The following is a 17,375-nucleotide window of genomic DNA, read 5'->3' on the forward strand; positions in this document are numbered from 1 at the left end:
ATCTTCACAATAATACTGTGGGTAGGTCAGAGGGAAAGAAATTGACAAGCCCAGGTAATGGCTCAGCAAGGACTTGAAGCTGGATCCTGTAAGTTCTTGTCTGGTGTGTTAATCACTACGTGGCACCAGCTGTAGATTAACAAGGATTACTGATTCCCAAATGTTTGATAATGATGACATAGGCTGCTGGAAACTTCAGAAAGCAGTGCAATACAGTGGTGCCTCATTTGGTGACGTTAATTCGTTCCAGCGAAATCACTGTAGAGCAAAAATGTCGTCAAGCGAAATAAAAAAGCCCATTGAAATGCATTGAAAACTGTTCAATCGGTTCCAATGGGCTGAATACCTGCTCGTCCAGCGAAGATCCTCCATACGGCGGCCATTTTTGGGTGCCTGTTAAGTGAAAAATGCCTCCTAAAAACAGCGGGGAGCCATTTTGAGCAGCCGACAGCCATTTTGAAAACCCGACGATCAGCTGTTTTGATCGTCATAATGCGAAGAATCGCTTCCCGAAGCAGGAAACCGATCATCGCAAGGCGAAAAAAACCCATTAAAACATTGTTTTGCGATCACAATTGCAATTGCAAAAACATCGTCGTGAAGTGGATTCGTTGTTATATGGGGTAATCGTTAAGTGGGGCACGACTGTACAGTACTTCATTTTGGTGTAGAAGGAGGAAGAGTAAAGCTGGCCACTCTTATTCAGTGTATGCAATCATTGACTGAGACTTCACTTCTCTACCCTCTTTCCCACATGGAAAAGCTCCATCTGGTGCCTCAACTGGAATTCTGATGGCACTGGAGAGTTTGTCCCTGCTCCCCAGCATCATCCAGCCAATGGAAGCCTGCTAGGGGATGGGTTCTGCTCACCTACATGCAATGATACTCCTCCTCTGTTGGGAGAGTCTGCTGACACTGCATACTGATGGTCTGTTCCTTCAGATAAAAGTTCAGTAGGAATGCTCCATCTTATCCTTGAGCAATTGAGTGGAGTGATGTTGCCCTTCTGTGTTGAGAAGCAGCTAAAAAACACTGAGAGTGGCACAAACGTTACTTTCCCAATCAAATACTCTTTTCCTTTCTGCCTAACTTCTAATTGTGATTATGTCTACCCCTGCGGAAGAAAGGTGGGGCCAGTGCTTTTTGCTATACTCTGATAAGCTGCTGGTGAGACTTAGGGTAAAACAAAAGCGTGTCGTGCACTTGTCCAGGATCCCTCAAAAATTCATACCTCTGCTGAGAAATGGATACAAATGTTCTGCTCTCTGAGGCTCTCTAGGGAGATTCTTCTAAAACTTGATTCTCGAGATAAGAAGGCAAAGTGTTCTTGACCTGTCTTGCATTTTGTTAATGGGTACCTTGCAAAATAATTTGTTCTAGTAGTCTTAGATACTGTCCTCTAAGCAGCACTTCTCTCTTTCCTCTAATAGCTGCCTCCCTCCATATATTTTTAGAGAGCCACAATGTACCCTCTTAGCTTCCCCCCCTTTTTTTGTCTAAAGAGTCTCAGTGCTTTAACTTTCCTTTCAAAGCGCAATCTCCCCTTAAAAACATTGATCCTTGTCTGATGGATGATGGATCCCCATCCATCCTCTATCTAATAGCCTTGGTTGTATTCAGAAACTGCCAGGTATTCCTCATCTTTGCCAGAAGGAAACCAATGAGCTCACCATCGTTCTGGGGGCCATGTAAGAAATCTGTGATTGCCCTTGTTTCAAAATATATGTTTTGCCCCACTGATGGAGGAGGCGGGGAAATGTATATATATCCCCATATGTTTTTCTCCCTCGGGGCAAAACAATGGCGAGAGGTTTTGATAGAAAACCTGTCCCTGAAAGAAAGGATTAAACATCTTCCATACGGCTGCTCTGGGAGCCAAAGAAGCTGCCTTATCCTGAGTCAGGCCATTGGCACGGAGAGCTATCCTACATACTGTTGACTCTGGAGCTCTCTAGAGTTTCAGGCCAGATTCTTTCCTAGTTTTACCTGGGGATCCCTGGTATTACCAGGGATGTTGGCATTGTGACAAACCCAGACCTACTGGGATCTGCCACACAGTTACTAAGCTGCCACCAACCATTCCCTGTAAGAAGTCACACAGACCAGGGATGGATTTTTGAACAATAAAAAGAATTAGGTTTATTTAAATACACACAGGGAAAAATAAAACAATCAGGTGAATAGGATAAAGTAACGTGGCTTATTCTCACTCATACATACACACAGTTTGGTTCACACAGAACCCTTAACTTGAAGCACAGACCCTGAACCTATCAGTTCTGGCTAACCAACAGACACCTGAACCTATCAGGTTGGTACTCTGACACACAGAAGTACCCTGTCTGACACACTGACTCCCACAACAGCTTCTTCTTCCCAGCTGCTGCTTCGTCACATCCCAGTGTCCCTCAGCATCTCCCTTTTACCACACAGGCATCACACATATATATACAGTACAGCCCCTCCTCCTGATGTCCCGCCTTCCACTCCCCATAGGATGGAACTTTCCCTCCAAACCCATGACAGACAGGTAACATCAGTGCTGTATGTAACACCTCCCCTCTTTATAAGTTGTTTTGTAGGGGGAAAGCTAACGTGCTTTTCACCAAAAAACAACCTGTATAAAATACACAACAACATTTATACATACCATATTATACTTACTTACACTTACATTCTAAGTTAACCATAGCAATTAGGCATTTAAACATTTACCATATACAATACATCCATTTACCTTTATTCTTACAAACCAAATTCAAAACCAGGTACATTTAACTTTTTGTCATCATTATATACACATAGTCCATGTTCTTTCGCCGTCTTCATTCTTCAGGTCTTCTTGATAAGGCGTCAGCAACACAGTTCACTGACCCTCTGACCACCTTCACTTCAAAGTCATAGTCCTGTAGATTTAAAGCCCACCTCATAAGTTTGCTATTGTGGGTTTTCATTGTCTTTAACCATTGCAATGGTGAATGGTCAGTACACAGAATAAAATGTCTTCCCCAGATGTAAGGCTTGGCCTTCTGGATCGCGTAGACTATGGCCAAACACTCCTTCTCCACGGTTGCCAAATGTCTCTCACCTTTTTGAAGTTTCCTACTCAGGTAGGACACTGGATGCTGGTCACCATTCTCATCCTCCTGGCACAGAACTGCTCCTACGCCGCTGTTAGACGCATCTGTGTAGATGATGAACTCCCGGTCGAAGTCTGGAGCCCGCAGGACTGGATAGTTGATTAACGCCTCCTTCAACCTCTGGAACGCCGCCTCACAGTCGCTGGTCCACGGGATGCAGTCATCAGCCTTCTTCCTCGTCAGATCGGTCAGCGGAGCCGCAATCTCGCTAAACCTCGGGATGAACTTTCTGTAGTAGCCCACCAACCCAAGAAATGATTTGACTTTTTTCTTGGTGTTGGGTCTAGGCCAATCACGAACAGCTTCTATTTTGGCCTCCAGGGGTTTTATCATTCCTCCCCCTACCATGTGACCCAAGTATTTTATTTCTGGGCTACCCAGCTGACACTTGCTGGCCTTTACTGTTAGCCCTGCTGCACTTAACCTCTGCAGCACTAACTCCAGGTGTAACAGGTGATCTTCCCAGGTATTACTGAAGATCCCTATGTCGTCAATGTAGGCCACTGTAAAGTCACTGAGCCCTGCCAAGGTCTGGTCCATCAGCCTTTGGAATGTGGCTGGTGCATTTCTGAGACCAAAGCTCAGGACTCGAAACTCATAGAGACCAAAAGGGCTGCAAAAGGCAGTCTTTTCTTGATCCCTGGGATCAATTCTTAATTGCCAATATCCCTTTACCAGGTCCAATGATGAGATGAACCGACAACCCCCTATGGTTTCAATCAGGTTGTCTAGCCTGGGCATTGGGTAGGCATCAGGAGTGGTTACACGGTTTAATTTCCTGTAATCAACACAAAACCTAATGCTCCCATCAGGCTTGTCCACAAGGACTATCGGAGAGGACCAAGGGCTAGAAGAGGGGACGATTATGTTCTCCCTAAGCATCTCGTCCAGCTCCTTCCGCACCTTGTCCCTATAGGGTCCCGTTACTCGGTATGGGGATACTGCCTGCGGGGGTGCATCCCCTGTGTGGATCCGATGCATCACTCCCTTCACTATCCCCGGCTTGTTGGAAAACACCTGTTGATATTTACTAAGCAGCATTTTTAGTTCTTGCTGCTGGTCTTGGGTGAGTGCAGGACTGATCTTTACCTCCTCTGGGTTGTATTTTACTTCCCCTCTACCCTCCCAGAAGGGTAATTCAGCTTCCTCACTCTCAGCTGCTTTTATCGCGAATAAAACCCTCTGTTCCCCTCTGTAGTAGGGTTTTAGGGCATTCACATGAACCACCCTCCTTGCCTGGTTCTCCTCCTGCTCTATTAGGTAGTTCAGGTCTGACATCTTGGAAATGACCCTATATGGTCCTGCCCATTTGAGCTGCAGTTTATTCTCTCTGCAGGGCCTAAGCCAAAGCACTTCCTCCCCTGGGTCAAAGTGCCTCTCTCTAGCTTTGTGGTCATACCATGTTTTCTGTCTGACCTTCTGAGCTTGCAGGTTTTCTGCTGCCAGCTCTAGATTTCTCTTTAGGTCATTCATCAAGGTGTCTATGTATGTCACAACGTCTTGTGGGTCATCCTGGGTGATCTGCTCCCAATTTTGTTTGATCAAATCAAGGGGCCCTTTCACCCCTAAGTGTGCAGCAGACATGTCAGAGTGACCCCTTTGTAAGATCATGGGGCGATACTTTTCAGGTACCACCAGCTGACTTCTGATCCCATCTCCCCCTTTTGAGATATTCCTCAAGGTTTCTCTATATAAAATCCCCTTTTTCTCCAGAAATCTCACTGGGGTTTCAGGTGTTAGCTGGGCGTCAGTCACCTGTTCAAAACACTTTTGGAGAGTGGCGTCTGCCTTTTGCTCCTGTCCAAATCTGCTGTCTGTGGTTAAGGTTTCCACCACAGCTTCTGAACTCCCCTCTGCCTCCGTCTCTGGCTCATCATTACCCCCCTGAACTGTCCCTGTGGTGGCTTGTGAGCGTGTAATCACTAGCACCCGTTTCACATGTTCAGCCAGGTCATTTCCCACGAGCACGGCTGCTGGCAGAGTCGATGAAATCGCTAGCCGCCAAACTCCCCTCCAGCCTTGGAAGTTGACAGGTACCTCTGCTACTGGCAGAGAGATTACCTGCCCCTCAATCCCTGCCACCTTCATGCTCTCATTTGGGATTATAAACTCCCTAGGGATGATATCTGGATGGCACAGGGTTACCTGGGAACAAGTGTCCCGCAGCCCCCTATACTGACGGTCAAGTATTCCTACGTCCACCCCTGCTGTCTCAAACAACTGAGAATCTGTTTTTATCAGCAAGCAGCGCTTTACCTCCACAAGAGGACCATTTTCCTCAGCCTGATCAGCAGAGGTAGCTGTTCCAGACTGAGTAGCCATGGCAACAGGCTCCCTCAGTGAGACTGAGCCTTGCTCTTTCTGGACACAGAACACAGCTTTTGGCTTGGTCCCACTAGAATTCTGAGGCACCATTCCTTTTAGCTGCTTTAATTTCTCACACTCTGAGATTAGATGACCCTTTCCCTGACAGAAATAACATTTTCTGGTGTATTTTGATTCTCTCTCATCTTGTTTTGGTTTTCCCTCCAAAATCTGAGGTCTTGGTTTCATGTCTGAGGGCTTCCCTTCACCATGGGCCCCTCCCCCTTGCTGGCTTTTCCCTGGTCCCTGAGAGTACTTGCTGTAGGTTTCTTTGGGTTTACCTACAGATTTCCCCTCACCCAAGGGCTTTCTTATTTGGGAAATAAAATCGGCGATCTCTGCGGCTGCTGCCACAGATTTCGGTTTCCTTTCCCTCACCTGGAATTTCAATTCCCCATGCAGGACTGAATAGAACTGTTCCAGCGCTATCAAGTCTTTAAGCTGCTCATAGGTCTCTGTTCCCTCCTGCGATAGCCATTTCTCAAGCAGCCTCACCAATTGGGCCCCCACTTGGGTAAAAGTCTGCTCTGGCTTTTTGGTGAGGGACCTGAATCTTTGTCTCAGCTGCTCCGCATTTATCCCATGTCTTGCAAACACCAGTTTTTTAAACTCTGCAAAATCTTTCATCAGTTCCTCAGGCATCTCGGCATAGACCTCAGCCAGGCTACCACTGATTAAAGATCGCATGATGGTCATCTTCTCAGTTTCCCTCACTGAGAAGTCCACAAACGCTCTTTCCACTAAGGAAAAGAACACCTCAGGACAATCTCCCTTGTGGTACACAGGGAATTTCTTCAGGTCAGCTTTAGACAATTGGCCTCCCTCAGAATCCCTATTGTTATTATTGTTCTGGTTCATCAGTTCCAGTTTTCTTAATTCAAACACCATTCTTTCTTTTTCCAGAGCAATTTTCTCTCTCTCTCTCTCTAGTTCAAATTGCCTTTGTTTCTCCCTTTCCTCCCTTCTTTCTCTCTCTAATCTTTCCTCCATTTCCCTCACCCTCAGTTCATGCTGTTGGGCTAGGAGTATTTTCCTGAGTTCTGGGTCCTGCTCTCCTGTGCTGTCACCTTGCACTGAGCCAAATTCATCCTCAGAACCTTGGTCAATCTGGGGGTCTTTCACTTCACTCATGTCTGCCACTTGGCTTCGAGTCAAGGGCATAATCCCCCCCCAGAACCGGCTGCTTTAAAAGTCAAGCCTCAAAATAAAACGACCACTTTTTTCCTTCTTGCCTCAGAACCAGCTCTCCCTAGAGATTGCTGCTGTTCTTCAGCACTAAACTTGCAACAGTATCGAGTCAGAGCCTACCCCCCTCTGCTGGGCCTCTCAGCTGGCAAGCTAGCTCACTGTTACTAGGCAGTTTTGCCTCAGCTTTTTTCCCGCCAAAACTAGGCTGCCTCAGAGCACCTTAATCTAAGTCTCCCCAGTTGGCACGTTCTTCTACTAGCGCACCTCCCCGTGAGGTACACCTAGAAGATTACCTACGCGCCTCAGACTGTCCCTGACTAGACCCCCCTTGCTCTGGGCACACTTGCCAAGGCTTTGCTGGACCACTGGACAACTGGACCAGTCGTATCCCACACGCTGGACACCAATCAATGTGACAAACCCAGACCTACTGGGATCTGCCACACAGTTACTAAGCTGCCACCAACCATTCCCTGTAAGAAGTCACACAGACCAGGGATGGATTTTTGAACAATAAAAAGAATTAGGTTTATTTAAATACACACAGGGAAAAATAAAACAATCAGGTGAATAGGATAAAGTAACGTGGCTTATTCTCACTCATACATACACACAGTTTGGTTCACACAGAACCCTTAACTTGAAGCACAGACCCTGAACCTATCAGTTCTGGCTAACCAACAGACACCTGAACCTATCAGGTTGGTACTCTGACACACAGAAGTACCCTGTCTGACACACTGACTCCCACAACAGCTTCTTCTTCCCAGCTGCTGCTTCGTCACATCCCAGTGTCCCTCAGCATCTCCCTTTTACCACACAGGCATCACACATATATATACAGTACAGCCCCTCCTCCTGATGTCCCGCCTTCCACTCCCCATAGGATGGAACTTTCCCTCCAAACCCATGACAGACAGGTAACATCAGTGCTGTATGTAACAGGCATGTCTTTGGGTCTGAATCCCAAGTCAGAGTCTGTGTATTTGGTACCAAGTCCTGAGTCTCAAACCCCAAGTCTGAGTCCCTATTAAAAACAAGCTCTTTTCCCTAGAAAAAAAGGGAGGGGTGGGTGGGGTCCAAGTCACAAGCTGAGTTGGGAGTCATTAAAACACACACACACACACACACACACCAAGTTGAGTCCACTTCAAGTCACTGGTATGACTTAAGTCTGATTTTACTCAAATCCCCATCCCTGGGTATTACCTGGTACTGTACTTTCCTTCTGAATTACTAACAAAGCCCAACCCAGCTTAGCTTCCAAAATCATAAGAGATGGGGTTATTTAGACCAGCACGCTGGGACTGCGAGAAGAGTATTAAAAAAATACCAGTTTCAGCCACAGATTTTGCTTCTTCCTCAAGCCAAGTCTTGAATATGGATTTAATAGTTTGCCTGGGTTTCAGTTACCGTATTTTATCATGTTGCTAAGAATTTAAAAAACACAATTGGCTTTTAGGAATGAATTGTTTCTCCAGAGGTTGGAATGAATTGAAAACCTCTGGATGACATCCACAGGTATACTCCCGACTTCATGCAGGACTAATTTTCTTTCTTTCTTATTTTCAAGAGCTGGACTGTGAAAAGGAAAAGTATATTTGGACTGAATTGCATTGAGAGATATTTTCTCATTGCTTGTACTGTTCCCGATATGTCCAGAGTAGACCTTTGGTCTAGATGGGCAGGATAGAAATCCAATCAATCAATCAATCAATCAATCAATCAATCAATCAATCAATCAATCAATCAATCAATCAATCAATCAATCAATCAATCAATCAATCAAATGCCGTGCTTCTCTTCATCAGAGTCAATGATTGTACTCTGGTCATCTGAATAACACAAATTCCCAATTTATGAGATTAATAGTAATTCTTGATCTCTATCACTAATGGGATCCAATAGGCTGCTTACACCTGTTGGCGTAGGGTAGACATATGCTAAGCCAATCAGTGTAGCATGCATGAAACCCGGGACATCTAAGAGCATTACAAGCCTGTTATTGCTTCATCTCAGGTGACTGAACATCATTTGTCCCTCTAAGAAGTTGGATTCTGACCATTCAGGGGTTGCATACTTAATTAGCCAACCAGACCATTGATTGTTATTGGAGTTAACCAGACAAATCACTCTACCAACCAAGAATAGCTGTGTGCCACCGATATTTATGAATAACATGAGAGTCTCCATATGAGGGTATGATAATGAAGAGCAGAAGTGAGGATTCTGGGCTCTGAAGCTCAATCCAGGCTACTTAAGGTCGAATTCTGATCCCCTGGGCTCTGCAGATGGTTGTTCCGTCTTGCCTATGACATCATGCTTTGGTGATTTCCCAGTTATTCTATAAAGTTTTCTCTGTTCTGAAAGATTGAAAAGCCTTTACTTACTGTATTAAGAGCTCTAAGCTAAAATAGGCTGGTACTGGTGTTATTTTGCCTTTGGCCCTACCCACCATGAAGGTGGTCTTCCACAGGACGTCTCTGGTACTGAATCTGACCCTTGAGCTGAAAGAGGCTCCCCATTCTTGATGCCCTTTTTTCTGTCAGAATTCAGCCAATGAGAATACAGTAAGATATTATAAAAGCTAGGAAATACATGGCTGCTTCTCCATCCGCTTCATGTTAGCTATCCTTTGAGCATGACACAAAACTAAGACTTTACGTTTTGTAGATTTAGAGAAATGATCCTATTTATTCTTTGGTGTTTTCTCTTTCTTCCCTTTTTACTGTTTTCTTTCCCCTTTCTCTCCAGTGGGGTACCAAACCCCATGGTACTGGGAAATCAGCCTTTAGCACTTGCCCTTTCTGAGTGCCAGTTGAGCATTCATTTGTGATACTTGATCTCAGAAAATCTAATTATCAACTCTCTTTTTGGACTGCATGTGTCTTCATCCTCAAGATGGCGATGCACTGACTAGGGTATCTGCAAGATAGTGCTTAAAACCTTTTGGTGGAAGGTGGAGCATTGCCCTCTAGTGACAAACAATGGTTCTTACAGAATCGCCTTTCTAAATGGATGATCGAGCAATTCAGCTCCCCAAGGAGCAGGAGTCTTTGGCGTACCTGAGTAAAAACAAGTGGAACTCTGTACAGTACTTTGATATGGCATAAAGTTAGGCCTGCTTTCCTTTTTGCCTTTCCCAAGCTGCTTGACAGCCTCCTATTAGACAGAGTAGGAATGAAATCTCTGCAGATCATGTGGAATTGTGTGCGCTTGTGCTTATATTCCAGGGGTGGCGACCTTTGGCCTTCCAGATATTTTGATCTACAACTCCCATCAGTCCCACCCAGCATAACTCGTAGAAAGTGATGGTGGAATTTGTAGTCCAGAAGATCACTGAGGGTAGAAGTATCACACTTGTAAGATATGGCATAATAAGATGGGATCAAATCTGACTGGGTTAAAAAGCAACTGATATTGCCTCATATAGACTGATGGAGTTGCTTCAGGTATAGCAGGGTCAGTGCTGAAAAGTTACCATTTATTCATTCTGGCTTGAGTTCTGGTGGATTTGTCAGATCCTTTTCTTAAATGTATGCACCATTGTTGTTTAAATAAGTAACAGGATTTGAAAAGTGGGGCAGGAATGGGGTAGGCCTCTAGCCGCCTAGAGTGGTCGTAATTGACCAGATAGGTGGGATATAAATATAATTAATTGATTGATTGATTGATTGATTGATTGATTGATTGATTGATTGATTGATTGATTGATTGATTGATTAATATTTGAGCTACATGGAACTCTCTTTTGCTATGACTGCTGTCTAGTCAATGAGAAAATGGGCCAAATTTATTTTTATTTTATTTTTTTTGCTTGTCCTTCTGATCCTTGACTTAAAGATTGGCCATCAAGAACTCAAGAGTTCCAGAGGATTTTTAAGATAGCATTTTGAGACCTTTGAGCCAAACCATGTGGGCCTCTCTAGAGATGCTGAGTGGTATTCACAGGTCTGGCTTGGCTACTTAAGTGAATTGAAATGTTATAGTTTCAGTGATAAGTGTTCACATTAAACATTACATTAAATTCTGTGGCTGCCTTCTGATTTCTAGGACTACCTCAGAGACAATGATTCCCTTCAGCTAGCCTTAATGTCATATTTGTGTTCAAGCCAAGGAAGTTACACCTACGACCTTAGTTTAAGGTTGTAAATGTACCCCTCCTGCAAATGGTGGGTAACGCTATTGGTCCTCCTAAACATGATGCGGCTAGCGGCCTTAATATGTCTTAATCCTGTCCTGACTAGCTTTCAGTGCCTCTGCTGATTTTGTACATCTTACTTTCTTCTGGGGTGTCATGTATTAAAGGAAAAATACAACCATTTTCCTTTTTTGGCTTTTCTTCCCTTTATTTGCAGACAAACATTGGATCCATCTTGGTGTCTGTGAATCCATACAAGCCCATTGCTGGTTTGTATGATGAGGCTGCCATTAATCTGTACCGACAGCACTGCTTGGGCGAGTTGCCTCCCCACATTTTTGCCACTGCCAGTGAGTGCTATAGTTGCTTGTGGAGGCGCCATGACAGCCAATGTATTCTCATCAGGTAAGGGAAGGAGGGTGTCTTCCACAGCAAGCTCCTCCCCAACCCTCACACCCCCTCTGCAAATAGCCGCATGCATGGCATCAGGGCTGTTCTCTCAAACCCACCATTCAGACTGTTGTTGTTCCCTGTGGCTGGTCTTGTCCTGAGCAGAATGTATGGGCTTTCCTTTAAACAGTGGAGAAAGTGGAGCCGGAAAGACTGAGAGCACCAAGTTGCTGTTGAAATTTCTCTCAGCCATGAGCCAAACTTCACTGGGTGGCCCTGCATCAGAGAAGAGCACACATGTAGAAGAGGCCATCATGGAGAGCAGGTACATGTCACATTTTACAGATGATTCATGTTGCATTGGTCAGGGCTCGGTAAATTGACCAGAATCCTATTGGTGTTCATGTGAGATCTGAATAAGTTGCTGTGACTAATGGTGACTAATTGGTGAGGTGTTGGGGTGCATCTCAGTTGTGCAATCAGTAACATGATCAGCCACACACTTGAGATACCCCCAACGCCTCATAATTTAGCTTCTATTAGCCATGGCCATTTACACAGCTCTTATGCAAACATCAGTGGGATCCTGGCCATTACTGGGGTTTTTTGGACTATAAGTCTAGTAATTCCCCAGCCAGCATGACCATGGCTGTGCTGGCTGAGGCATTTTAGGAACTGTAGTCTAAAAAAGTAACATTTCCAAGCTCAGGGACAGATGATGCCACTTGTCAGGTGAGCTGCAGCATCTGAAGGTGACTGGCTTTATTTGTAGCTTTCTGTCCTTCCACCTGGACCCTGTACTCTGTGAAAAGTGTTGTAGAGAAGGGCAGGATCCTTTTCCTCTTGCAGTATTACCTCACTCAGCAAGGGAAATCTGTCTGCAAGGGAATTCTTTAAGCCTCACTGGCTGCCCGCAGGTACCTTTCATCTGCCGGGAGAGGAAGTGTCGAAATATCAGGTTAGAAGCACTAAAAGGAGAACTGTTTGGGCATGCCCCTGAAGATCAAGTCTCTGTGTCCAGAGCCAGGATTTTAGGCTTTTAGAATTACATATACAGTTAGCAACTAATACTGAGTGTTCCCATGCCTCATTTTCTCAGGTGCTCTCCATGTATAAGTGGGGCAGAAATCTCTGCTAAGGAACAGGTGGATTGTACTAAATTATGCAAATTAGAAACATTTGCTTATATTTGTTTAATCTTGCTTCTACAGGTCATAGGGAAGAGGAAGAAATAGCTAAGCTTCTGACTGACCAGGCATTATTTATACATGTTCAAGTTCCTCGGGTCTTTCCTTATATAACCTTAATAACTTTTGTTTGTATTTCTTAGAAGAGAGGTCCAGTTTTCATCATCTGAATGGTTCCCTCAATAAGGAATTCCAGTCTCACGCAAAATGACAAAATGCACATAAAATTACCCTAAAGTACATACCAAACATATCTGCCAATTCACTTTTCTTCTTTCCTTCGTAGCCCAATCCTGGAAGCCTTTGGAAACGCCAAGACCGTCTATAACAACAATTCAAGTCGCTTTGGCAAATTCATCCAGTTGCATTTTTCCCAGCATGGCCATATCCAAGGAGGGAGAGTCACTGACTGTATCCTTCTCATTTGGCAATTTCACCACAGTTCTCATAGCATGGCCCAAGTAACAACTGCATTAAGGAAGGAGAGAAGCCACAGCATTGTGGGTGTCCACAGCAAATGTTGTAATGAGCATCCATGTCACACAAGGCGACTCCTCATCTTCCATCCCATTCTGACTGAGGTTTCTGTTACAACAAAGTGCTGTTCTCTTAAATCTAAACTAGAGAAGAACCACGAAGTTATGATTCCCCCCCCCCGAACAAACCATGAATCAAGTTGTCAATTCAGTGGGGGAGTTCTTTTTAAGATGGCCCTGCGCCAGCTGTGCATAACCCCGCTTACCAGATGAGAGGCGGGGACGTGCACAGACGGCTCCAGCCAAGGAAGAGGAGGCAGTGGCAGGAAAAGGTAGGGAGGCAACAGGGGTAGTGGGAAGGAGAAGGGGCAGTGGGAAGAGGGCAGAGGCAGGCTGTGGGGGGGGCAATGAACTAGGAGGTTTATAAATCACCGAAAAATTTGTTGACTTGGGAAAATTCGGGTTCTCCAGTTTTGATCATCCAAACCAACAAATTAGCAATTTTTGATGAAATTCCTGATTTGTTTTTAGCTTTGTACCCATCTCTAGTCTAAACCTTTAGAATCCAAGAGTGAGTCCACCCATAATAACATGGGGGAGCTCTTGGGAGTTGAATCCATTTCTATGTCAAAATCAGAAAATCTGTTCAAGATGTGGTGTCTGCTTAGGGGTTGCCTTAATATTGGTGTTCTCCATAACTTGCTATTCAGATTTATTGGAGAAGGTGAGTAAAATTGTGGTCTCCCAGATCTCCCACTTCGATTTGTGGTCTGTAGTAGTCTGTGGCCAGATGAGGGGTGTGCACGAAGGATCCTGCTAAGGCATGTGCGACTCTGCCTCCCTCTGTGCAGCTTTCCTCCTCCTTTGTGCAGCCCCTTTGGTTCCAGCCACAACAGAACCCCGTGTGCCCACATGCATGTGGGGGAGAAGTTGCAAGAGAAAGAAGCTGAGCCCTGCCCAGCAGGGCTAAAAATTAGGATACGTTGGTGTGCGCTAATACACTCTGCCAGTGTGTACAGTTGAAATGGAAGTGATGTATATTCGAGAATGGAAGTGATGTATATTCGGAAGTGATGTAGTCAGCAAAGGGTGGTGATTGTCGTAGTTTTGGTATTAGAAGGCACTCTGCTTATTTGGAATGGCAGCTGTGTCCACACCAAATACTCTGTGTCTCTTTGGGTTTTAAAATATGTTCCTGTAACACTTTGACAGCTCAAAAATAATCCTGTGTTTCTTACAGTGTGCATGCTTTTAGTCCCAGAATCATATTACCTCGGTGAATGTGGAGCATTTTTCTTTATCCATTAATAAATGCTCAATTTTGTGCCATTGCGCCTGAATGTTGAAATGTGTTTTATATAGTACTGAAAGAGGAGGAAGGGAGGCTGCTTTCTGAGAACATGGACTGGCTAGCTTCTCAAGATCCGAAGTAGCCATTTCTTTGTTTCTAAGGCAGAAAGAAGGCAACACAGTGTCTTGTTGAATGGTCAATCCGTTGGAGGAGTTATGGTCTGCCACATCTGGGGAGAGCTATTTGGGGGGAAAACCTGATTAAATGGCAGAAAAATGCAGTGAAGAAAATCTTCATTCCTCACCAGTTACTCAAGAAGAGAGCTTAAAAATTACCCTTTTGTTTATTTGTTTGTTTGTTTTATTTTGCTTTATTTTATTGTTTATTATACTGCCCATCTGGCAATCCAGGCCACTCTAGGTGGTTTACACAGTACAATAATACAATACAATACAAAGCAAAACAATACAATAAAATGGAACAATAAGACAGAAATAATCAACCCTTTTGGACTACAATGCACAGAACTCCTCAGCCAGCATGGCAGTTGACTGGGGGATTCCAGGAATTATAATATAAATAACTTTTATAAATTTTTGCCCAAGCAGTATTTCCAGCAAATACAAAACCTCTTGAAATGTGAAGTCCTGGGGGCTTCATGGCCTACTAGCTTGTGAGTTGGTTTGACATCATCTGCTTGCCATTCTTCTTTGTTTTCAGAACAGAGTTGTTCACCAGAACCCAGGAGAACGCAATTACCATATCTTCTATGCTCTATTAGCCGGTGTCAGTGGGGAGCAAAAAGGTAAAAGGATCTGCAAAGTCATTTCTTTCTGTTCATTGAGGATAGCCAGCTTCGCTTTGTACTAGTAAGCTTGCCTTGCAAAAAGTATTCAGAAAGTAGGGCTAATTTTTCAGAATGTAGAGGGACAAAGATGTACACATTCATGGCGATGTTGGGGAGCCTGTGACCTGCCAAATGTAGCTGGATTTCAGCTTCCATCATTCCTAGCTAGCATGACCAATTGCTAGGAATGATAGCAAATGTAGAGTGCCTTTGCCGATAGTTCAGTGAGCTCAGAATTCTAGTTTGAAATGGCCATTGCTTTTATGATTTTATGCAAGGTTTAGAACTGATTTCGGAAGGCATATTTCAATCATCTGTTGCATTTGCTACACCTTATAGAGAACCTGGGAGACCTGGTTTACTTGTCTCAGAGTCTTTGTTTGGGTCCTACTCATTCAACTTGCAGGAGACAGCTTTGTTCGCCTTGAAATGGTGACCCATTTTCAGAGAACTACCCCCTTGGATGTGGTGGCGCTGCGGGCTAAACCGCAGAAGCCTGTGCTGCAGGGTCAGAAGACCAAGCAGTCATAAGATCGAATCCACGTGACGGAGTGAGCGCCCGTCGCTTGTCCCAGTTCCCGCCAACCTAGCGGTTCGAAAGCATGCAAATGCAAGTAGATAAATAGGGACCACTTCGGTGGGAAGGTAACAGCGTTCCGTGTCTAAGTCGCACTGGCCATGTGATCACGGAATATTGTCTACGGACAAAAGCTGGCTTTGTGGCTTGGAAACGGGGATGAGCACCGCCCCCTAGAGTCGAACATGACTGGACAAAAATTGTCAAGGGGAACCTTTACCTTTACCTTTTACCCCCTTGGACAGGACCAGTTTTTTAATGACTTCTCAGAGCAGTGTACTTCTTTTTTTAAAAAAAAAATAAATTTGTTTGCTTACATAAGTCTGGTATAAAATTTCCCTAACTGAGCACTGTACAGTTTGATCTCTCTGCCTACCCACATTCCCCACAAGTCCTGCATGTTTTCCCTGTCAACCTTTTCTTCCTTGGAGGAACGGAATTAATTGCCATGTTTTTTCAGGTATATCTTCTCATCCACTTTCCCTCTACTGAGCTAACTAGTGTTCTGTTTAAAGTGACCCATCTTTTCTTCACAATGCTTGTTCAGATAAGTGCATTTCTAGGGCACATCAAATTAGCAGCAGCTGTTTTACTCATTACATGCCACATTAAGCATAGTCATAAGTTCATTTAAAAAAACCCCACCACACACATTAGAAACAGAACAGTATTAGAACTGTTTGTGAACATGCATGAAGGCTTTTAAGTAACCCCAAAAGGCAGCCTTATGAGATGTTCACTCTTTCCCATGCCAGCTTCTGCTTGGACTGGATTTTATGGAACGACTTTTATTTCTGATACGGGAAACATAGGGAAAGACGGAAAAAGTGTTACTGGTGATGGAAGGACCGATATGACCTGGTTAACAAATGCAGGCAACAACCACAATTGGTTGAGCAACAAACTTCTATGCATGCAAGCAAGAGGACTGCAATATCCCTCTTGCACCTCCCACCCTAAACCCTAAAAGCTTTTCAGTACCTGCCAAATAGTATCAAAAATCATGGATTCACCACAAGTGTTCAGTTAGATTTATGCCACAACTTTTATCAAGACCCCAGCAAACCTGGTCCAGAGTGCTTAGATGATGGACTAGAAGTGTCTCATCTTAGGTTTAGTGAATGAAGTCTCCTCACTAGCATTCTCTTAGTGGATGGGTGGCTTGACTGACTGACTCATTGATTGATTATTTTTATTTGTCACCTTTCCTTTGAGAAACTGAGGGTGGGGCCCCCCGTAGTTGGTGGCCTGGTTGGCCCTCTCTCCTTTGGGGGGGCGACCTTGGCCCCGGTGAGTGGGGTCCGCAGCTTGGGCATACACTTGGACCCGACGCTCACCATGGAAACAAAGGTGACGTCGGTCATCCGCTCCGCCTACTTCCACCTCTGGCGGATTGCCCGGCTACGGCCCTACCTCGACACGGGGGCCCTCACTACCTTAGTACACACACTCGTAATCTCAAGATTAGATCACTGCAACGCGCTCTACGTGGGGCTACCTTTGAGGCTGATACGGAAACTTCAGATGGTGCAGAATGCAGCAGCCAGACTCCTCACCGGAGGGAGAAAATATCATCACATCTCTCCCATCCTGGCTAGACTGCACTGGCTGCCCATTTGTTTCCGTATCGACTTCAAAGTCTTAATGCTCACTTATAAGGCCCTAAACGGTTTGGGACCTCGATACTTGGCGGAAGGCCTTCACCCACCAAGTTCTACCCGAACCACCCGCGCGAGCCAGGAGGTGAGGCTGAGGAGCCTGACGCCGAGGGAGG

At 44.8% G+C, this 17,375-nt stretch overlaps 1 protein-coding gene across 2 annotated transcripts in view; it reads left to right on the forward strand.

The window, feature by feature from the left end:
* Positions 1 to 17,375, forward strand: part of LOC110078205 (unconventional myosin-X) — a 108,290-nt gene that overhangs the window by 31,296 nt on the left and 59,619 nt on the right. The window contains exons 4-8 of one of the 2 annotated variants that reach the window (XM_020792088.3): positions 11,051 to 11,238; positions 11,414 to 11,548; positions 12,697 to 12,821; positions 13,597 to 13,610; positions 14,898 to 14,982. In XM_020792088.3, the coding sequence (XP_020647747.3) occupies positions 11,051 to 11,238; positions 11,414 to 11,548; positions 12,697 to 12,821; positions 13,597 to 13,610; positions 14,898 to 14,982 (547 nt within the window). Of the gene's footprint in view, positions 1 to 11,050; positions 11,239 to 11,413; positions 11,549 to 12,696; positions 12,822 to 13,596; positions 13,611 to 13,780; positions 14,983 to 17,375 lie in introns of those variants that run through there. The other variant, XM_078383479.1, reaches the window with a different exon arrangement.

The sequence above is a fragment of the Pogona vitticeps genome, chromosome 1 (assembly GCF_051106095.1).
Source record: "Pogona vitticeps strain Pit_001003342236 chromosome 1, PviZW2.1, whole genome shotgun sequence".
In the NCBI taxonomy this organism is placed as follows: Eukaryota; Metazoa; Chordata; class Lepidosauria; order Squamata; family Agamidae; genus Pogona; species Pogona vitticeps.